Genomic DNA, 23,071 nt, shown 5'->3' on the forward strand with positions numbered 1-23,071 from the left:
GGATTTTTTCACTGATGGATATCTTGCATCATTTGACCAGCTTTCTGCTAAATGTAACCTGCCCAAATCTCAATGTTTTTTAGATATTTGCAAATCCAGCATTTTTTTGGACCAGTTTTCTGATTTTCCAAGAGAGTCTGAATCAAATTTTGTAGATTATTTTTTAGTTTAATGCCTTCTAATAAAGGTTTAATATCTATTATATTTAAAACAGACTTCACTGATTAAAAATGCTTGGGAACAGTATTTAAATTTGATTATATTGGATATGGATTGGGACATAATTCTTAAATTTGTATCAACTTCAAGTGAAAGAAAATGACTGATTAAAACATGGAAATCCAAACGCTGTAATCAGAGATATGCAGTGAGCAGTTCCTGTAATTGCAGGATATGAAGTAAATGATCTACAACAATTCAAGTTTAAATTCCTTTGAACAATATGCTAATTATTAAATTTATTGTTAATCATGAAAGTGTGGATTTTCATTACTTCTTGCAGATATTTTTGTAATGTTTTCAAATTAAACTTTTTAATTAAATAATATTTGTTGCTCTGTTCATTTTTTCCCCTTGTGATTTAATATTGAAACTATTATTCTAAGGGATACTTCCTTCAAAGCACCTGTGCTTTTAATTTCACAATCATTAAATCTAATTAGTTAAGTACACATAAAGCTGTAGTAATTAAACCTATGATTGTGGACAAGAGTGCTGAGATCCACAACTGTTTTCACCAGAATTTAAAGTGAGTGCATGAATCCTAGTTTGTTCCTCTATATTCAAATGTTCCATTTTTCATGGTGCTTTTGAAGTTGTGGGAGATACAATACTTGCACTTTAACCTCTTCCTTTCCTATTCACCCATAGACATTCTATATGAAGCAGAATTTCACATGCATTTCTTCCAGTTTCATGTACTGCATACAGTGTTCACAATGTGGTCTTCCCCATATCATAGAAACCATATGCATTATAGCTTTGCAGAATATCTCCATTCAGTGCTTATGGATGACACTCAGCTCCAAGTTGCTCATCATTTTAATTATCTCACTGCAACTGTCTTTGACATTCAATATTGTTCCAAAAAAAGCTCAGCGGAGAACATTTCGACTTTTATCTGTGCATATTCCAGCCTGGACTCAATATAGAATACAACAATTTCAGGAACCCAACCTTTTTTTTCCACTGGATATTTAAATTTCAAATTGTTCCTTTGTGTCTTTAATGTCTTTTATAGCCAGTATTTAAAGTGATAGTTAACCAAACAACCCAACATAGATACTCCTGTTCTTTTCACTCTTCATTTTTCTGCACAAAAAACACCATGGAAAAAAAAACCCAACAAACTGAGACAAGCAACTCAACAAGAAAGTCAGAAGAAACACAGATACAAGAAAGAGAAATAGAAGACACAAACCCAAGAGTAGACACAGAAGAAGAAGAAGGAGAACACCAAGCTCTGCACAGAGGAATAGGAGGTAAAATGAATGGACAGTACATAGATAAAAAATTTTTTCAAGAACATATGAAAGCATTAAGAGAATGGCTGACACTAGAATTTAGTGCAATAAAAAGAAAAATGAAAAGAACAGAAGAAAAAGTGAGTAGAATAGAGCTGGTCATAACAGATATAGGGAAAAGATTAGAAAATGTGGAAGAACGTGTAATGGCGGTAGATATGGAAGTGAACGACTTAAAAAGAAAATTGGTGTTGTTAGCTCAGAAGATGGATATAATGGAAAACTATAGTACGCAAAACAATATAAAGATAGTGGGCCTTAAGGAAGATGAAGGAGGCAAAGATACAAAATAATTTATAAAAGAATGGATACCAAAGGTCCTGGGAATGCCAGAAATGCAGGAAGGAATGGAAATAGAAAGAGCACACAGAACATTAGCCCCGAAATCTTCTTCTTTGGCTTGGCTTTGCGGACGAAGATTTATGGAGGGGTAATGTCCACGTCAGCTGCAGGCTCGTTTGTGGCTGACAAGTCCGATGCGGGACAGGCAGACATGGTTGCAGCGGAAAATTGGTTGGTTGGGGTTGGGTGTTGGGTTTTTCCTCCTTTGTCTTTTGTTAGTGAGGTGGGCTCTGCGGTCTTCTTCAAAGGAGGTTGCTGCCCGCCGAACTGTGAGGTGCCAAGATGCACGGTTTGAGGCGATATCAGCCCACTGGCGGTGGTCAATGTGGCAGGCACCAAGAGATTTCTTTAGGCAGTCCTTGTACCTCTTCTTTGGTGCACCTCTGTCACGGTGGCCAGTGGAGAGCTCACCATATAACACGATCTTGGGAAGGCGATGGACCTCCATTCTGGAGACGTGACCTGCCCAGCGCAGTTGGATCTTCAGCAGCATGGATTCGATGCTGTCGGCCTCTGCCATCTCGAGTACTTCGATGTTAGCCCCGAAATCACAGTCACAACATAAACCAAGATCAGTTTTAGCAATAATTCCTGAGATATATGACAAGAGAAAATATATTGGCGAAGTCAATGAATAAAATTAGAGAAGACAAAAAAACCACTGAAATACAAAGGTCAAAAATTTTTTTTCTACCCAGACATAAGCTTTGAGCTCCTGAAGAAGAGGAAGGAGTTTAATGCAGTAAAATTGATCCTATGGAAGAAAGGCTATAAATTTAAGTTAAGAATTCCACGTGCTTAAAATAGTTATCCCAGGGCAGCAAAACAGACTGTTCTCGGACGAGAATTTGCAGAACGCCTCCAAGACAGAAAGAGAGATGAAGAGATTAAACAAGAACAAAGAACAACGACAAACTACATATAAAGAAGAAAAAATAATGTATAAGTAAGAACTAAAGGAGGGAAGTAAGGGAGAAGGGGGGGGGGAAAAAGAGGAAGGGTTAAAAAATAAATAATAAAATTGATAATAAATGAATAAAACATAAAAAGAAAAAGAGAAGAAATGAGGGGGAGCTTTGTTGTAATGGGAAGATAAAAGTCTTTTCAGGAGGGGATTGGGTGGGAGAGAATAACAGTCACTGCGAAATCAGTTGACACTTGCGAATGAGTTCACAGTCCGAATGGAGAGGGGAGTTGTGGTTGCCTAGCAAGGGTCAAGGGGTGACTCAGAGAGGGGGGGTGGGACACTTGGGGTTAAGGGAATTTTAGATATGGGAATGGTTGAAATATTTTAAGTTTTAGAAGTGTTGTCATACCGTGCGTTCAAAAAAGGAAAACTGAGAAATGGAAATGGGGTAAAGGTGAAAGGTGGTGGTGAGGAAGCAGAAATGAGATGTAAACAAAGTATGAAATGGCCATGTTGAACTATATGACTATAAATATTAATGGAATACATAACCAAATCAAAAGGAAGAGGCTATTAATTTACTGAAAAAAGAAAAAAAAATTGATACAGCATTCGTGCAGGAAACACATCTAACTGAAGTGGAACACGAGAAATTAAGGAGAGGCTGGGTAGGGCGCGTAACGCAGCATCATATAACTCAAAAGCCAGAGGTGTAGCTATATTAATCAATAAAAATGCACCAATCAAAATAGAGGAGGAAATAATAGATCCAGCAGGGAGGTATGTAATGATAAAGTGTCAGATATATTCAGAATTTTTGAATTTGCTCAATATATATGCACCTAATGAGAGGATCAAAAGTTTATGCAAGATATCTTTTTGAAGATTGTAGATATGCAGGGGAATATATTGATAGGAGGGGACTTTAACCTTAATTTGGATTCATAGATGGATAAAACTAGACAAAAGACCAGCAGAAAGAACAAAGTAGCCAAATTTATGGTTAAATCAATGCAGGAAATGCAACTTTTGGATATATGGAGGAGTCAACACCCAAAGGAGAATGAATATTCATATTATTCGAGTAGACATAAAACATACTCAAGGATTGACCTGTTCCTGTTGTCAGCCCATATCCAAGGGAGAGTTAGGAAAATGGAATATAAAGCTAGATTGTTATCGGATCACTCACCCCTGTTATTAGCAATAGAACTGGAGGACATCCCACCAAGAACATATAGATGGAGATTAAACTCCATGCTACTTAAAAGACAGAATTTTAGAGAATTAATTGAGCACCAAATTAAAATGTACTTTAAAATAAATATGGAATCAGTGAAAGACAAATTTATATTATGGGACACAATGAAAGCCTTCATCAGAGGGCAGATAATAAGTTATGTAACTAAGATGAAAAAGGACTACAATCAGGAAATAGAACAGCTGGAAAGGGAAATAGTAAGTACAGAAAAAGAACAAGGGAAGATACAACAAAAAGAAGAGAATTGGTGGACAAAAAAAAATATGAAACACTACAAACGAATAAGGTGGAGAAGAACATAATGAAGACAAAGCAGAAGTATTACGAGCTAGGAGAAAAAACACACAAAATACTAGCTTGGCAGCTTAAAACAGAACAAGCTAAAAGAACGATATTGGCATCAAGGAAAAAGGACAAACAAATTACATATAACCCAACAGAGATCAATGAAAACTTCAAGGAATTCTACGAGCAATTATACCAAACTGAGAACGAAGGGAAAGAAGACAAAATAGATGAGCTTCTAGCTAAAATTGAACTACCGAAATTGCAAGGAGCAAAACTCTGTAATTGCTTCTCTAATTATTTTTACTTTAGTTTCCTCTTCAAAGAGGTTCATCAAAAAATAAATCAATAACTGAGCTGTTACATAATTACATAACTTTGTATCAATTGTTGTTTGGTAACACCCTTGTGAATGTGCCTTAGGGCTTTTTACTAAATTAAAATTACTATGTAATTACAAATTTTTGTTGCTGAATGGAGTGAAGTGCAATGACATCAAGGATACATCCCTTTGGGACAGACAGAACATCTTCTACGCACGGTTCGACTAGAAGAAAAGGCTAATATCAAAGATAGATCCGTCTCCACCTGAAGAGCGGGGCGACATAACTAGTAGTACAGGTTTAAGGTGAGAGGGGAAAGATTTAAAAAGGACCTGAGGGGCACTTTTTTCCACGCATAGGGTGGTAGGTAAATAAAACAAATTGTCAAGAGGAAACTGAAGAGGCGGGTACAATTATGTGTACGATCAGACAGATATATGAATGGGAATGGTTTAGAACAATGGTTCTCAACCTTTTTCTTCCACTCACATACCACTTTAAGTATTCCCTATGCCATAGGTGCTCTGTGATTAGTAAGGGATTGCTTAAGATGGTATGTGGGTGGAAAGAAAAAGTTTGGAAACACTTTTTTAATCGTTCCGAATTGACTCTATGTGCACTGTTTCAGAACTCCAAAGAAAATGGGCCATTGACAATTTTTCAGAAGCAAAATATTTCACTAACAATTGGGTCTAGAGCAATGATTCTCAACCTTCCCTTTCCACTTACCTACCACCTTAAGCAATCCCTTTCTAATCACAGAGCACCGATGGCATAGGGATTACTCAAAGTGGAATGTGAGTGGCAACCCACATGGCCATTGGAAAAGATAGAAAATTCACATTGAGGCACTTGAGGCTAAGAAGCTTGAGTTGTAAGACAACACTCTATTAGCTGTGCCATTGTCAAAGGAAAGTATTTTCTATTGCAGTGGTTCTCAACCTTTTTCTTTCCACCCACATACCACCTTAAGCAATCCCTTACTAATCACAGAGCACCTATGGCATAGGGAATATGTAAAGTGGTATGTGAGTGGAAAGAAAAAGGTTGAGAACCTCTGTTCTATTGAGATTTGTCAAAATATTACCAAATATTACACAGTTAGATTAAAACACAGAGATGGGAATTATGGACTGTTAAATATGAAGTACTGAAATGGATGAAAGATGGCACCAAGAGAAGTGTCTTGGAGGCAATAATTCCCATGATGCAGAGGAAATATCAGTTGGGAATAAGTTTTATTTCAAAAGACTCAGGACTTAGAAAAAATAAATATACCATTTATAAACAAAGAGTGCTAAAAGAGTAGTTCTCAACCTTTTTCTTTCCACTCACATACCACTTAAAGTATTCCCAATCTTCAGGAACAACCCAAATTCATTGGAAATTAAAAAATCGCTGTTGCTGCAAAGCTAAAATAAGAAATCTAAATGCTGGGAATACTTAGCAGGTCAGGTGGCACCCGTGGGAAGTGAAACCGTCAACGTTTTAGGTAGCAGAATTTTCGAGGGAATTGAAATGAAGGGTCTCTGACCTGAAAACTTGAACGTGATACAGCAAAGCCTGCTGAATATTTACATTTTCTTTTTTTGTTTGAATCAGACCTCAGGTGCTGGGAGCATCGGGAAACAATGAAACAACTGATAATTTGTTGCTTGAGTAACCTGGTCACAGTTGGAGTCTAGTCATTAGTAATGGGTATGACTAGTTCTGGGCTGCAATCACAAGATTCCAAATTAACTTAGTTTCAAGCAATATTCTGATCCTCCTCTCTAAGGAACTCAATCCACCATTTGTTGGCAAAACCTGGGCCTCTGCAACTGGACTCTTCATTTCCTCATGCATGCGTGCTTAGCCCACTGCTCCAGTCTCTCTTGTGTGGCTAGATACAATTCAAATGACATCTACAAATTTACCGATGACACCACAGTCATTGGCAGAATCATAGACAACATTGAGAAAGCGTAAAGGAGTGAGATAGATCAGCTAGTTGAGGGGTGACACGCAACCTTGCACTCAATGTTAGCAAAACTAAGGAACTGATTGTGGACTTTGGAAAGGAGATACCCAGAGAACACACATCAGTCCTTATCAAGGGGTCAGCAGTGGAAAGAGTACAGAACTTCAAATTTCTGGGTGTCAACCTCTCTGGAGATATATCCTGGGGCCTTCATGTCATTGCAATCGAGAAGGTGGCTCGCTAGCAGTAAGGAGTTTGAGGAAATTCACTCGATTAAGGACATCTACAAGAGGCGGTATCTCAATAGAGCCTCGATCATCAAAAAAGGGCATCGATCCTCACCACCCAGGCCATGCCCTTTTCTCACTCCTACCATCAGGAAGGAGTAAAGGAGCCTGAAGGCAAACACGCCACAGTACAAAAACAGTTTCTTCCACCGCCATCAGATTTCTGAATGGAAAATGAAGCAGACACCCTCACTTTTTCCTCTTCTTTTGCACTAATTTATTTATTATAACGTCATTGATAGCAATTTTTGCATTTGTAATACTGTCGCAGAACAGCAAATTTCGTGACTATAAATTCTGATTCTAATATTCACGGGGATAGCAACCAATTGTACTCCCTCATATCAAAGTTAAACAACACTGGAGAAAATCCTTGATGAAGGGCTGAAGCCCTGAACGTCAGTGATGTAGTTTAATCTTTGTTTTATAAAGGACACCGTTTCTCCAGCGTTGGGTTTTTCCGGTGTCTGCAGACTTTTCTGTTGCACTCCCACATATATATTTGGTGCCAAACTAACAATTATAATTCAGTTTTTCAAGATTCACTTATACTAAAACTAACATTACCAGTCGCAGACTTGGCAATAGTATTCCAAAAGTTGTACAAGTTGCTCGGCTGCGTGAGACCATCCGACCAACACCAGCTGAAGGAGATGAGAGGTCCGACTGACCACCCCACCCACCGGGTCAGTCACTGACCACCCGACACGCGCACCGCGCGGGCTCCAGCGGCGCGACGCACCCTTCCAGGCGCATCGCCCGGTCCACGGCGGCGCAGCTTTGGCCTTCCAGGCGCATCGCGCGGTCCACAGCGGCGCGAGACCCTCCCCCCCGCGCCCCGGCGCATCGCGCGGGGCCCGGCACACCTTTCCGCGCGCATGGCTTCTCCCTCCGTTTATTTTTTTCCTCACGCGAGGTGGAATGGTACGGTCCGAGCAGCAGCCAATCAGCGCGTCCCGAGCTGGGGAAACTCTCCGGGAAATAATGGAAAGCGGGCGCCATGATGATTGTTTGCTTTTAGAACGGGTTCGCTGGGTTTATAGGCGAAAGCAAGAAAGGTCTAGAACTTTTGTTATGTGTTCGCAGGTACAAAAACAACCTTTTCTCACTTCCATCCAATTGGATTAAGGTCTCCTTAATGCCCTGTTTTGCTTAATCAGAAGGTATTTATTTTAACATGTCAACATGAGCTCTGAAACGAGACAGGCTTTATCTTTAAATTCCAGAACTTCCAACAAGTTTTTTTAAAGATAATCCAGCTCTTCTGAACAGCTCGTCGACATCATTCGTTTTATTGGAGGATTTTATTTCTTTGAAAGTCCGTGGAGCCTGGGATGACTGGGAGAAGGCAGTGGCTTCTTTTATGTAGTAAACGTGAGGCCTACACGTTGTTAATACTCGGGGAGCTTTTATTTGAGCGATAGAGTGACCTAGCTTTATGGCGGAAATGTGTGTCTGGTTTGATTGACAGGGGTACATGCCACTCAAAGCCAGATCGTTCACCAATGGGGAGACCGGCGGGTTTTTCATGGCCAATGGGTGCATTTTAGGGCAGGACATCCGCAATGAAGGTAGGTTGATTTAGAACGTAGTTTTTGTTGCGTCCTAGTTTAATAATGGTAATACTAGAGATACGAGATTTTAAGGCAATCAGCCCGTCGTTAAATTGCTCTTTCTTTTTTTGTATGGTGTTGTTTTTCATACCTTCATTTGGTAAGTGAATCTACTTAGTGTGTTATAAAAGAAAGGGAAATGCAATGATTATGTTTGGCTGAGAAATAATAGTTTTTCCTGTGCAAATTTTCAAGCCTTTGACTTTGCCACCACGTTTTGATTATGCTATATACGTTTTAACATGAAACGATATCATCAGTTAAGTTTGGAAGAGTGCGTGTTTGCTTCATAGACGCGGACTTTGAATTAAACAGCCAATAAATAGAAAGAAGAACTTGTGCATTTTACAGTAATAATGTTTAATTGTAATTCACAGTATTCTTTGACGGTACTTCCAAGGGAAACCAAACACTCAATGTTTATTTACCACGTGCAGTTGCTCAATATTCTTTTGAGCTTCCCCCCTGGAATGTAAATTAAAGGTGTAAAGAGCACATTAAATGTTAAAAAATTATAATATGCAGGAAGTGATGCGTGTAAACAGAAAGGAACTCTTTTTCTGGGGTTTACTTGTATTGTCAATTTTAGTGAGTTTTTTTTGTTTAATCATGTGTGTTCACAATAGCTTTAGCTTACAGTCAGAAACGCAGTTTTTTCGCAAACTGATTTATGACACGTTTACTGCCAATTCTTTGTCCTATTCCATGTGCTTGTACATTTCCCACCTCATCTGCCACTACTCTTAAGGTTGTCATTATATCCATGAATGTTTCTGTTTGGGCCCCAGAAATACTCGAATAAATTTATGTACGTAGCAAAAAAAAAACTCTTGGGAGTTGATTTAAAAAAAAATTGCTCAATATTTGTAGTTCCATGTAGGGATAACTGGTTAATTTATCAAAAATATCATATTTAATGACTTAAATTTGGCTCTCCTTTCAGTTGCTGTAACAAAACAGAAAATTGCAGCGGCTGAAAAGGGGTGGATTTGTGCAACAGATCAGATAGTGTCTCCAGAGGGCCAAGAAATTAGTTTTGCTACTTGAGCAAAAAGCTGCATACTGAAAAGTTAATTTTATGCATGTATTTGACCACTTCTTCTGCAAAGAGCTATTTTCTTAATTGCTCCTACTCATGATCACTTATTAAATTTTATCTGCATAGCAACTTCTGTTGGCATTATTTTATTGGGAAAGGTCCCTCATTGTACTGACTAACAAGTTTTCTTTAACCAGCATATGAATGACAATAAAAATGTGATGTTATTATGTTTTCCACGATTGCGATAATTTCTGTTTGTTGAAAAGAAAAAAATGTTAGAAATAAGGATTAAAAAAAAAACCCAAAGAAAATACTCGCCTGGCCAGGTATTGACTGAAGAGAGAAATGGCCAATATTTCAGGCCCATGGAGCCCCAGTTATGAAAGGCCATGGACCTGAAGCATTGACCCTGTTTCTTTCTCCACTGATGCTGAGTGTTTCCAACTGATGCTTGGTACTTTTAAAATTGCAAAATCATTGGTAGGTGCTTTTCAAAAAGAAAATATGTGAACATTTGCAAAAAGTTAATAACCAAAATGCTAAAAAGTGTCTTAAATGAAATGGAGTGATGGGGATATCAGTAAATGGAGGAATGTTTGCCAAAGGTGAAGCAGGTAAAATTGGGCATGAGCCAGAAAATACAATGATTGTTGGACGGGATGACTTTAGAGGTAGTGAAGGACAAGACGTTGGGAGAATTTTAAAATTTGGGTCTCAATATTAAAATCAGGAAATGAAACCAGAAAGTCTGCTGACACTGTGATTGTAGTAAATACACAAGAATGCTGGAGGTTCTCAGCAGGACATGCATTAATAGGAAGATATATAACCAGTGTTTCATACCTAAGCCCTTCTTCAAGGTATGAGTAGAAAACAGGTGGGTGCTTGAATAAAAGGGCAGGGGGAGGGATGGAGCGGAGGGCAGGGGGAGGGATGGAGCGGAGGGCAGGGGGAGGGATGGAGCGGAGGGCAGGGGGAGGGATGGAGCGGAGGGCAGGGGGAGGGATGGAGCGGAGGGCAGGGGGAGGGATGGAGCGGAGGGCAGGGGGAGGGATGGAGCGGAGGGCAGGGGGAGGGATGGAGCGGAGGGCAGGGGGAGGGATGGAGCGGAGGGCAGGGGGAGGGATGGAGCGGAGGGCAGGGGGAGGGATGGAGCGGAGGGCAGGGGGAGGGATGGAGCGGAGGGCAGGGGGAGGGATGGAGCGGAGGGCAGGGGGAGGGATGGAGCGGAGGGCAGGGGGAGGGATGGAGCGGAGGGCAGGGGGAGGGATGGAGCGGAGGGCAGGGGGAGGGATGGAGCGGAGGGCAGGGGGAGGGATGGAGCGGAGGGCAGGGGGAGGGATGGAGCGGAGGGCAGGGGGAGGGATGGAGCGGAGGGCAGGGGGAGGGATGGAGCGGAGGGCAGCTTCTGGACGGATAGGTAAATGAGATCTGGTGTGAATGAGAAAACAAGTAGGAGTGTTTTGGACCGCTCCCAGTTTTCAGAATATGAATTGAGAGGGGCTGGCAAAGAATACTTTATAACAGTGATTCTCAACCTTTTTCTTTCCACTCACATACCACTTTAAGTATTTCCTATGCCATAGGTGCTCTGCCTTGCAAAGCCTTCCTGGCCAGAGAAAAAACGAGCCTTGCGTCTTGCATGCAGCCACCTTCAGCGCAAACTCTGGGAGATCCATAATGAGTAGTGGACTAGCCTTACCAAATGAACCCAGCTTAGCGCCGACATTGGTGACTTCAGGGGTTTTTATGAGACACTAAAGGCTGTGTACGGCCCCTCACCCCAAGTCCAAAGTCCTCTGCGCAGCTCAGATGGCGAAGTCCTCCTCAGCGACAAGATCTCAATCGATGGTCAGAACACTTCCAATCCCTTTTCAGTGCCAACCACTCAGTCCAAGAATCCGCCCTGCTCCAGCTCCCTCAACAGCCCTTGAGTCTAGAGCTGGATGAGGTCCTTTCCTGGGAAGAGACATATAAGGCAATTGAACAACTGAAAAGAGGCAAAGGAGTAGGTCTGGAAGGAATCCCCCCAGAGGTCTGGAAGGCTGGCGGCAAAGCTCTGCATACCAAACTGCATGAGTTTTTCATGCTCTGCTGGGACCAAGGAAAGCTGCCTCAGGACCTTCGTGATGCCATCATCATCACCCTGTACAAAAACAAAGGCGAGCAATCAGACTGCTCAAACCTCAGGGGAATCACGCTGCTCTCCATTGCAGGCAAAATCTTCACTAGGATTCTCCTTAATAGACTAATACCTAGTGTCGCCGAAAATGTCCTCCCAGAATCACAGTGTGGCTTTCGCGTAATCAGAGGAAGTGCTGACATGGTCTTTGCCCTCAGACAGCTCTAAGAAAAGTGCAGAGAACAAAACAAAGAACTCTACATCACCTCTGTTGACCTCACCAAAGCCTTTGACACCATGAGCAGGAAAGGGCTTTGGCAAATACTAGAGCGCCTCAGATGCCCCTCCAAGTTCCTCAACATGGTTATTCAACTGCACGAAAACCAACAAGGTCGGGTCAGATACAGCAATGAGCTCTCCGAACCCTTCTCCATTGACAACGGCATGAAGCAAGGCTGCGTCCTCGCACCAACCCTCTTTACCATTTTCTTCAGCATGATGCTGAAACAAGCCAATAAAGACCTCAACAATGAAGATGGTGTTTACATCCGGTACCGCACGGATGGCAGTCTCTTCAATGTGAGGCGCCTGCAAGCTCACACCAAGACACAAGAGCAACTTGTCCGTGAACTACTCTTTGCAGATGATGCCGCTTTAGTTGCCCATTCAGAGCCAGCTCTCCAGTGCATGATGTCCTGTTTTGCGGAAACTGCCAAAATGTTTGGCCTGGAAGTCAGCCTGAAGAAAACTGAGGTCCTCCATCAGCCAGCTCCCCACCATGACCACCAGGCCCCCCCACATCTCCATCGGGCACACTGAACTCAAAACGGTCAACCAGTTTACCTGCCTCGGCTGCACCATTTTATCTGATGCAAGGATCGACAACGAGATAGACAACAGACTCGCCAAGGCAAATAGTGCCTTTGGAAGACTACACAAAAGAGTCTGGAAAAACAACCACCTGAAGAAACACACAAAGATCAGTGTGTACAGAGCTGTTGTCATACCCATGCTCCTGTTCAGCTCCGAATCATGGGTCCTCTACCGGCATCACCTACGGCTCCTAGAACGCTTCCATCAGCGCTGTCTCCGCTCCATCCTCAACATTCATTGGAATGACTTCATCACCAACATCGAAGTACTCAAGCTGGCAGAGTCCGCAAGCATCTAATCCATGCTGCTGAAGACCCAACTGCGCTGGGTGGGTCACGTCTCCAGAATGGAGGACCATCGCCTTCCCAAGATCATGTTCTATGGCGAGCTCTCCACTGGCCACCGAGACAGAGGTGCACCAAAGAAGAGATACAAGGACTGCCTAAAGAAATCTCTTGGTGCCTGCCACATTGACCACCGCCAGTGGGCTGATCTCACCTCCAACCGTGCATCTTGGCGCCTCACAGTTCGGCGGGCAGCAACCTCCTTTGAAGAAGACCGCAGAGCCCACCTCACTGACAAAAGACAAAGGAGGAAAAACCCAACACCCAACCCACCAATTTTCCCTTGCAACCGCTGCAACCGTGCCTGCCTGTCCCGCATCGGACTTGTCAGTCACCAACGAGCCTGCAGCAGATGTGGACATAGCCCTCCATAAATCTTTGTCCGTGAAGCCAAGCCAAAGGTTAAGGTGGTATGTGAGTGGAAAGAAAAAGTTTGTAAACCACTGTTTTAATTGTACCTAATTGACTCGCTATGGGCCAATGACAATTTTTCTCAAGCAAAATATTTCAGTAACAATTATGTCGAGAGCAGTGATTCTCAACCTTCCCTTCCCACTCACATATTCAAGGCTGTATATAAAGCAGGCCAGCATGAGGGGGTTGGACAACAAAATGATGTTATGGAGCAGAAGTAAACCTTCCTGTAGGGGTCTACCCTTCTTAACAGGTGTTGTTCTTCCCTTTTATGTGTCTACTACTCCTGGAGTCGGCAACCCCTTGAGGGTTTGAGCACAGCCATTTTGGGTACAGACCCGAATTTGCAGGGTTTTAGTTTAAAAATACTGTCGGCTCCTTTAACTAGCTGTTTAATGCCTTTATGGAGCTGCCGGCATTGGGATCAGGGGAATTGAACCTCTTGGAGCAGCGCTGTGTCTCTGCTGTCTTGACTTCACACCAGTGGCAATGCTGTTGTGACAGCAGCTCCATTACCTTAAACAAGCTTAGTTTTATCGTTGATGTCATAGAGTTGTTGTGGAAAATGGAGTTGGTTAGAGGTCAGAATTCATGACAAATTTAGAAGGTGAGATCTTTAATCTTCATTATTTAGTTGAAGTAAATTTGTATTTATCAAGTGCTTGTATTTGAATGAATGTTCTAGAACTATTAAGGCAGTGGAACACTATAAAACTTAATGCATGTGAAAATGATTGCAGTTTTTTGGACAGCATTGCCTATGATATGGAAGAGAAATGGGGAACAGGGATAGATCTTTGCAGAATATCAGAGGTAACAGGCATGAGAAAAGAACCTTTTTTTTTCCGTTTGGATGGACCTGAAGTTTTCCATGGATGCTGCCTGCCTACCTGTGGATTTCCTCTAGCATTTTGTGTTGTTCCAGTTTCCCTTGTGGAACCAGGGGAAAGAAGTTTTGCCTAGTAAGATTACAGTAGGGAGGTGTTTTAAGAAGTTGGTATAATCAAGAGTAAAGTTGTAACTAGATCAAGCTGAAGAATTTATAACCGTTGCCATTTTGATACAGGTTCCAATTAGTGGTTTTTGTTTCAAGGAAAGAGTTTATAAAAGCAAAATACTTTGAATGCTGGAAATGTGAAATTCAAGTAGAAAAATTAGACATTTGGAGTTTTTAGTATTGTGAACATTAAAAAAAAAAGGAGCTGGCGGAAATCATTCAACCCCTCAAAGATTACATCTTTTATTTTTCTACTTTTTTAATTTAATTTGGCACCTTCTAATTTTGATGATCTAAAATAATATTAAACCTGATTTGGTAGTCAAATAAATTTGAGTTGTAATATAGTCAATGTATTTAGAAAGGGAAAGGTGGTTATTTGAAGGCAGAGACTCATGTTTTGAGCAGAAGATTGGGATGGCAAAGAAGTTGTGAGTTTCATGGAAATGTATCTGAAATTGTTGATAGAAACTTTCAAATTGAGTGAAAAACATTAAATTCCCTGGAAGAGCTATAACTTTAATCTGACACCATCCTTTCTTGCAGTTTTAAAAAAATACATTTCTATAGCTTCTCATCTGAAAGCATTTTTTATCTGCAGATTGTAAAGAATAATTCTTTCCCATAAACACATGCCAAAATTCTAATTGTTTCAACCTTTCCATGGGCATCTTTTCCCAGCATACAATTTTGCATATTTATAGTTTTACTTTGCGTACACATTCTTACAAATGTTCTGAGGGAAATTTCTCTCTTGAAGGAGAAGAATTAATAACATTTGTGTCTCAAGATGAAGGATTTTTGAAATGAAAGAAATAAAGACCAGTGCTTAAAATATTTGCCTCTTGAAATGTGGTAGCTTTGTTGAAAAATTTGTATTTGCAGATTGAGATTATTGCCCTTTGTAGCCCACCAATATGACTAAAATAGGTTGCTGAACAAAATTGGAGTACATGAGAATGAAAATACAGGCATTAAATTGTCCTGAACTGAGCAATAGTTAAAATAAATGAATAAAAATAGGAATGAACACATTTTCTGACTAGCAGGTCCTGGGGACTCTTGTGTTCACTTTGAGTGATTTGGTCAAGGAGACCAAATGTAATGCATCTCAAAGAATTGTAGAAGGTCTTTTTCATCTCGTATGCAGTATCTTTGATCCACTACCATCAAGGAGGAGTGCAGGAAAATCAAAAGTAAAATTGCCAGGATGGGAAATAGCTTCTTCCTGCAGGCTTTGAAATTGAAGAACAGTATCCTGTTATAGAGTAAAACATCTCAAAATACTTGTATATATTTATTGTAAATTGTTTTTGTATGTGATTATGTACTGTGTATTGTGTGTATGTTTATGCACAGTGCTTTGGAGAAACACTTGTCAGATTGTATGTGTACAGTCAGATAATAAACTTGAACTAAGTTTACTTGATGGTACAAATCTGAGTGACAATATGGTTGAGGAGGGAATGAAGAGAAGCTTCTGAGGATAAACAGGCTGTATGAATGATGAAGGGTGTAGAAGATGGCATATAATGTGGAAAATGTGTAACATTAGGTCGAAAACAAATCATTGTTTTGAGAGGTGTCATTCAGGGGAACATCTGTGTCCATTGCAGGAATCGCTGAAAGTTAACAGCTTGCAATTATTAAGGTAAATGTTATGGGATTTTTTTAAATAAAAGGATTTGAGTACCAAATTGGAAATATCTTCCTGCATTTCTGGTGAGAGTGCACCCAAAATGTGTGAAGTTCAGGTTTCCCAACCTAGGAAACTAATCAGAAAATGAGATATGATTACATTAAACTATAAATTCTTAAGGATGTCTCAAACAAGGGTTTGAACAAGAGGGAATGGCAATTTGAGACTGAGATAAGAAGAAATTTCATCACCCAGAGGGCAGTAAATACTTGGAAATCTCTATCCAAGAAGGTTGCAGAGTCTGAAGTTGCCAAGTACTTCTGTGACATAGAATTTTTTAAATTGAGGGATTGAGATTAATGCAGGAAAATAGTGCTGAGGTAAAAGATAATGTTGGTGCAGGGATAAGAAGCTAAGTGACCTACTGCAATTTGTTTTTAAATGTACTCTTGACTTCAACCATTATCTGACCTTGGTTATAATTTTTACGTTTACCATATTTGTATATGAACAGATAATATAATTTTTTTGTTGCCTCCCATAACTAAATATTGAACTTTTTGATTAGTAATTCTTGCTGTAGAAAATGCTGCAAAAACAAAAATTGAGAAAATGATGTCTGTGAATTTTGACAGGGCATTGTTTCCTCTGCTTCTGTTATTAGGAATTTGAAGACTTGATAGCCCTTGTCATTTAGGCAGTAAAAAAAAGTATACATTTTTTAGTTCTCAAACTTTAACTGAATGCACTAACTCTGCCACCCATTCTAGTAGTAATGCTATTACAATGCCAGTGACCCAGGTCTGAACCAGCAGTCTGTAAGAAGTTTGTATGTTCTTTCTGTTTTTGCATAGGTTTCCTCTGGGTCCTCCGATTTCCTCTCACCATCCAAAAAAAATGTAGATTAATTTGGGTGTAATTGGGAGCCATGGTTTTAAATAGCCAGAATTAGTTTCTACCATGCTCTAAATTAAATGTTAAATAACATTTTAAAGAATGAACCTTGACCATATTTTTGAATTAATAGTGGTATTCATTAGCAGAAAAAAGTGGCGAGATGTGTTTGCTGTAACATTGAACTTTACCTTTTCTCTGCCTCGCGTGGTGACTTTTAATAGCAAAGTTAATATTGTCGTTGGCTAATGGGCTTTGAAGTCACAATCATTTATTTCTCAAGTGGAGTATTCTGATGATATAACTATGGTTGGTGATGTGAATACTCCTATGTATCAGGCCCATAACATGGGCAATATATCTTTGCTTCCTCTGGATGCTGCAAGACCGGCTGTGTTCCTCCAGCATCTCTACTTTGACTAGATTGGAGACACCGAATAATGTGGGAAGAAAATATGGTTATTTCTAGATTTATTGTTAGTGTACATACATAACATCACATGCAACCCTGAGATTCTTTTTCCTGCGAGCGAGGCAGAATTACCACTTACAGGGGAAAAAAACTACAATGTACACATGTTAGCAAACTGTGCCATACAGAAAGTACTGGTAAATCACAAAAATCTGTAGACACCGTGATTGAAATAAAAACACAAAATGCTTTAGAAGCTCAATAGCAAAGGTTAAAGTACATAACCAATGTTTCGGGCTTGAGCCCCTCATCAAGGCATGAGAGAATGCCAGCAAGCATCTGAACAAAAGGTGGGGGTGGGGGGGGGGGTGGTGTGTGGATGGTAAAGGTGCCATACAGAGAGAGGGGAAAAAAGTACAAGTCCTTAAATTAATCCCTGGTTGAGTTTATTGTTGAGGAGTCTGATGGTGAACCTGATGGTGTGAGTCTTGTGGCACCTATAACTCTTGATAGTAGCAATGAGATTAGAGCATGTTCTGGGTGGTGTGGATCCTTGAGGATTGCTGCTGCTCTCCAACTGTAACATTCGTTGTAGATGTTCTTGATAGTGAGGAGGGTTTTTGGCTGTGTCCGTTACCTTTTGCAGGGCTTTTCCTCGGGGGGTGTTGGTGTCCCCATACCAGACCATCAGCACGCTTTCCACCACATCTGTAGAAATTTGTCAGGGTTTCTGATGTCCTACCAAACTGCTGCAAATTCCTGATAATGTAGAGGCATTCATGTGCTTCCTTATGACATTTTTGTGTTGGCTCTAGGAAAGATCCTCTGAAATAGTGACTTTCAAGAATGTAAATTTGCTCATGCTGTCCACTTCTGATTCCCCCCCCCCCCCCCCCCCCCCCCCCCCAATGATCACTGGATTTGCCTGGTTAGTTCCCCACTCATGCGACAGTTACAAAGTGTTTAACCTGGTCAGGGCGGTCCTAATTCAACGAGGTCCCTGTCCTACCTCGGAGGTGGTCAGGGAACCCAGTTAAACGTACTTAGGTTGCATTCACAGGTGATTTGTTCAGGAAAATGTTTGACCCAGTGACATCAGCGCTTGCACACTGGCATCACAGGGAAACCCCTAGCAGAAGTGCCTGCCATGATCAGGGAGGGGAGGGATCACAGCTGCAGGGCTTGGATTGTGTGGGGGGTGTAGAGAAGTTGCTGCTGTTTGGGGGGCAGGAGGAATAGAGGGGGGAACCACAATTGGGGAGGGTGTCACTGCCGCGGGGCGGGTGGCCACTGCCGCGGGGCGGGTGGCCACTGCCGCGGGGCGGGGGGCCACTGCCGCGGGGCGGGGGGCCACTGCCGCGGGGCGGGGGGCCACTGCCGCGGGGCGGGGGGCCACTGCCGCGGGGCGGGGGGCCACTGCCGCGGGGCGGGGGGCCACTGCCGCGGGGCGGGGGGCCACTGCCGCGGGGCGGGGGGCCACTGCCGCGGGGCGGGGGGCCACTGCCGCGGGGCGGGGGGCCACTGCCGCGGGGCGGGGGGCCACTGCCGCGGGGCGGGGGGCCACTGCCGCGGGGCGGGGGGCCACTGCCGCGGGGCGGGGGGCCACTGCCGCGGGGCGGGGGGCCACTGCCGCGGGGCGGGGGGCCACTGCCGCGGGGCGGGGGGCCACTGCCGCGGGGCGGGGGGCCACTGCCGCGGGGCGGGGGGGCACAATTGGCAGGAGAGAGGCCACTGTTGTGGGGGACTGCAAACTGCCACTGTTGGAAATGCCACTCCAGTTTGCAGTGACAGCTCAATGTTCTCGGCAGCAGGACATTGCTGGGGGTGGGGGCGGGATTGACAGGATGGGTGTCGACTGACGGTGGGGATGAAGACTGATGGGGGGGGTGACCTACTACTGATCTTGTGAGAGCATGGCGCATCATTTACCATTTCATCGCAGGGGTGGGATCCCTCTTAAATTGCTGGGTTGGCGATTTAATAGGTCGATTTCTCCCTCCAGTTTAAAAGGTGCTTCCAGCAACTTTGCCCTAGTAATCTCTCACTCTGCGTCCCAGGAGGGCCACCCAGCTGCTGTAGTTTAAGAGGCTATTGTCTCTTTTATATAACCCGCTACCATGGTATCATCAGCAAATTTTTAGATGGTGATGTACTAAAGCCACACAGTCATAGATGTAGAGTGGGTGCAGAGAACACAACCTTTTGGTGCTCTGGTACTGATGGAGATTGTGGAATAGATGCACTTACAAATCCTCACTGATTATGGTCTGGAGGTGAGGAAATCCATGAGTCCCAGCTCTTGGAATTTGCAGATCACTTCTGAGGGGATTATGGTGTTAAATTCTGAACTGTAGTTGATGTGGAAGAAAGTGAATATTGGTGTTCAATGAGGATTAGTTTTGGAATCATGATTTTGCAATTTTCAGTTAACATTTTAGACTGTGTATTCAAAAATAATTTCTCTATCAAATTTATGGGCATGGTCAATCAGAGAAGTACTGCAACAAGTTACAGAGGGAAATAAAAACAGAAGAGGAAAATAATTAACAAATGTAGTAATTCAACATGTGATGTGCAGTTGACTTCAGAATGAAGGAGTGGACAGCTGTCATGGATCATGCAAGGAATCTAACAAATCACAAACTATTGTGCTGTTTTTGTTTCATTTGGTTGTTGCTTGTTTTTCTAATATTTGTCCAGCTGGCTTGCCGAAGCAATCTTTCTTCAAGGATTTGGCATCTTCCTGTGTTATTATGCATGTATAATATCATGCGCATTGTCTACTGAGAAATGTAGTCGTGTGCAGGAATGCAGGTAGACCATCCAAAGTAGAATGCATTGTTAGTTCAAGCAGCTCAAAAAATAGTTGTCTAAGTGTTAAAACCATGCAAGGTTGTTAATTTTCAAGGAACAAATATAACATTGTGTCAGAAGGGTGTGATAAGTTGGTCCTCCCATACCGATGCAGCTTACCAGTAATTAACTGATAATTGGAAACTCATCAAACAGCAATTCAACATTTATTTTGAGGCTGGTGGAGCAGGAGAAACTGGTGAAAAACAGAAAGCATCTTTTTTTTTTACATCGATGGGTGAAGATGCCTTAGACATCTATAACAGTTTTCAAATTGATGAGACAGCTTTCACATTGGACACTCTGATGACAAAATTGAGAATTTTGTTTCAAGTAATAAAAAGGCCACATTTGAGAGATTCAAGTTTTTCTCCTGTGACCAGAAACAAGATATGAGCTTCAACCAATATTTAGCCGAGTTTCACACACTGAGTTAAGTCTTGTGAATTTGGAGATTTGAAAAACTCGCTCATTAGAGACAGAATAGTTTGCGGAATCTCAGATAATGGACTTGGAGAAAGACCATTGCGTGAAAAAGATTTGACACTAGAAAAGGCTGTGAATATGTGTAAGGCAGCAGAGAACACACGAGCACAAGCTAAGGAGCTGCACAGGATTGACACAACAATGCATGCAGTGAAAACCGAGAAGCAGCACAGCAGGAGTTTCCCAAAGCAAAGTGAGCTGCTCAAACAGCAGATGCAGAGGTAGACATATTCCAAAGAGAGTTCTGCCAATGGAGATTCCTGCTATAAATGTGGGAAAAAGAATCATTTTGAAAAGTGCTGCAAAGCAGGGGATACCAAGAGAAAGGAGTACACAGTGGACGAAGGAGTGGAGGAATTCTTCCTGGATTTACTACAGACTGATGCTGGCAAAATGGAATGGATTCTTCTAGGGACTGTGAGTGAGACAGTAACTCTATTTAAGTGACGACAGAGACCAGGTGAATCTGTTATCTGTGGATGATTACAAGTCCCTCACTGTAAAGAGCAAGATTTATCCAGTGAAAATAAAAGTGACAGGCTACACCGGAGAGAATGTTTCAGTGAAAGGATTTTCAAACACAAAGGGCAGCATATAAAGTAACAGCTATTGATTGTAGAAAAGAGAGTACGGCCAATATTAGGTCTGAGTGCACGTGAAGAGCTCAACCTGGTGAAGAGTTATCATTGTGGCTTCACAGACTGAAGATGAGCGCACAAAACTCATGGAAGAGTACACAGATGTCGGGGAGGGGTGGGGCTTGGATGTTTACCTATTGTACACAAGATCCATGTACATGAGACAGTAGCTCTTGCTGTCCATGCATGCAGGAAAGTTCCATTTCCACTTAGAGGCAAACTTAAACAAGAACTACCATGCATGAAACGGATGAAAGTTGTGCAGAAAATTGAAACACCTACAGATTGGGTCAGCTCGCTGGTCATCGTGCGGAACCCGACTCCATTTCACCATGGCCTACCACCTGCAGTCCAACAGACTAGTGGAGCATTTTCACAGCTATCTGAAACAGGCCCTGGGTGCACGATTCAGGAACACAGTAGCTGGACGCACTACCCTTAGTGATGCTGGGGATACGAACCATTCCAAAAGAGGACCTGCAAGCTTCATCAGCTGAGCTGGTTTACGGCACACCCCTGTTGGTGCCAGCCGACATTCTGCCATTATCTCAGTACAGACTCCACAGCATCGGATAAGCTTCAGCGCTTGTGCCAGCAATTAGGGGTGTTGGCCCCAATTCCAGCCACAAGACATCGTTCAGCCCCCATGCACATCCCGATGGACCTTGACTCAGCGGTCTTTGTGTTTGTCCGCTGCCCAACACGGAACACAGCTGCGGCATCCCTACATTGGTCCGTACAAAGTGCTGATAAACAACGGATCCACCCTGTTCTTGGACATGGGGGGCAAACATGAACTTTATACCAGGGACTGACTCAAAACCGCATGTGGTCACAGCCGAGCCAGTGACATTTCCACCTCTGCATCACCGTGGTTGCCCCCCCCCCTCCCCCAACAACTTAAGACTCTGACTATTGTACCGGGTAATGATTCTGGGGGGGGGGGGAGGGGGGTACTGTAGCGGCAGCTGAGGGCGGGACTGTGTTCGAATCACCCATGTGATTCTGGCTGACCACACATTCCAGGGGTATACGCTAAGGTGGCGCTGGACTCTGTCTCGGGGATGAAGTCAGCAGACTGGGGAATGCGTTGGGAGCATTGTGACGTCAGTTTCAGGACAGCCGAACCAGAAGTGACATAAAAGATGCCTGTAAAACTGATTAAAGCAATTTTTTGCTGACGACAACTTGAGCCAGACATTTTACTTGTAGCTCTGCTCTAATGACAGCTTCTGCAACCTCGGGTGGAAAATTCCAGAGATTCACTCGCCTCGGCAAGAAATCACTACACATCAGTTTTAAATGACCATTCCTTTACCTTGTAATTTGATCCCTTTATTTGAGGCTCTCCCACATGGAAGCATCTCAACATATAATCTCATGTCTCCGTAGTATCTTAATTGGTTCAATAAGATCTCATGATTCTAAGTTCCTTAGAATACAGATCCAATTTCTTTCACTGCTCGTAAGGCAAAAAACACTTGCTTTGGTTCATGGCAATATATATCCAGCTAGTCCACCGTTATTTCTGCATTAGCTTTTCACCTCCATCTGATTGCATAGTTTTCATAAGGGGTGCTGTTGAAATTTCTTCCTCATTCAAGTTGGTAGCATTTTATCACTGGAAAAATTTTGTACCTTCTCAATTTAGTTTGAGATTGATTTCACTGCATTTAATATTCTAGCCAATTCATAAATTGCATTCAAAATAGCACCTTCCAAAAAGATTTGAAATCCATTCATTAGTGTGTTTTTGTAGTAGTCCATATAAGTAATTCCTTTAAATTTGTATTCATGGATTGGATTCCAGAAGTCACATTTGACAAAAACATTATTGGCTCTATGTATGATAAGGC

General features: G+C 42.3%; 1 protein-coding gene and 1 long non-coding RNA gene across 6 annotated transcripts in view; one reads left to right on the forward strand and one right to left on the reverse strand.

The window, feature by feature from the left end:
- Nucleotides 1–1,023: 1,023 nt before the first annotated feature.
- Nucleotides 1,024–7,809, reverse strand: LOC138743347 (uncharacterized). The gene is made up of 2 exons (XR_011344820.1): nt 7,456–7,809; nt 1,024–2,456 (listed from the first exon to the last, which is right to left on the reverse strand). It is a non-coding gene; the product is annotated as an uncharacterized lncRNA (long non-coding RNA).
- Nucleotides 7,810–7,851: 42 nt separating this feature from the next.
- Nucleotides 7,852–23,071, forward strand: part of LOC138743340 (CCR4-NOT transcription complex subunit 6-like) — a 97,634-nt gene continuing 82,414 nt past the window's right edge. For 2 of the 5 annotated variants that reach the window (XM_069898543.1, XM_069898545.1), the window contains exon 1: nt 8,469–8,601. In XM_069898543.1, the coding sequence (XP_069754644.1) occupies nt 8,505–8,601 (97 nt within the window). In that variant the 5' untranslated portion in view covers nt 8,469–8,504. The other 3 variants (XM_069898546.1, XM_069898547.1, XM_069898544.1) reach the window with 3 other exon arrangements.

This window comes from Narcine bancroftii, chromosome 9 (genome assembly GCF_036971445.1).
Source record: "Narcine bancroftii isolate sNarBan1 chromosome 9, sNarBan1.hap1, whole genome shotgun sequence".
NCBI classification, from domain to species: domain Eukaryota; kingdom Metazoa; phylum Chordata; class Chondrichthyes; order Torpediniformes; family Narcinidae; genus Narcine; species Narcine bancroftii.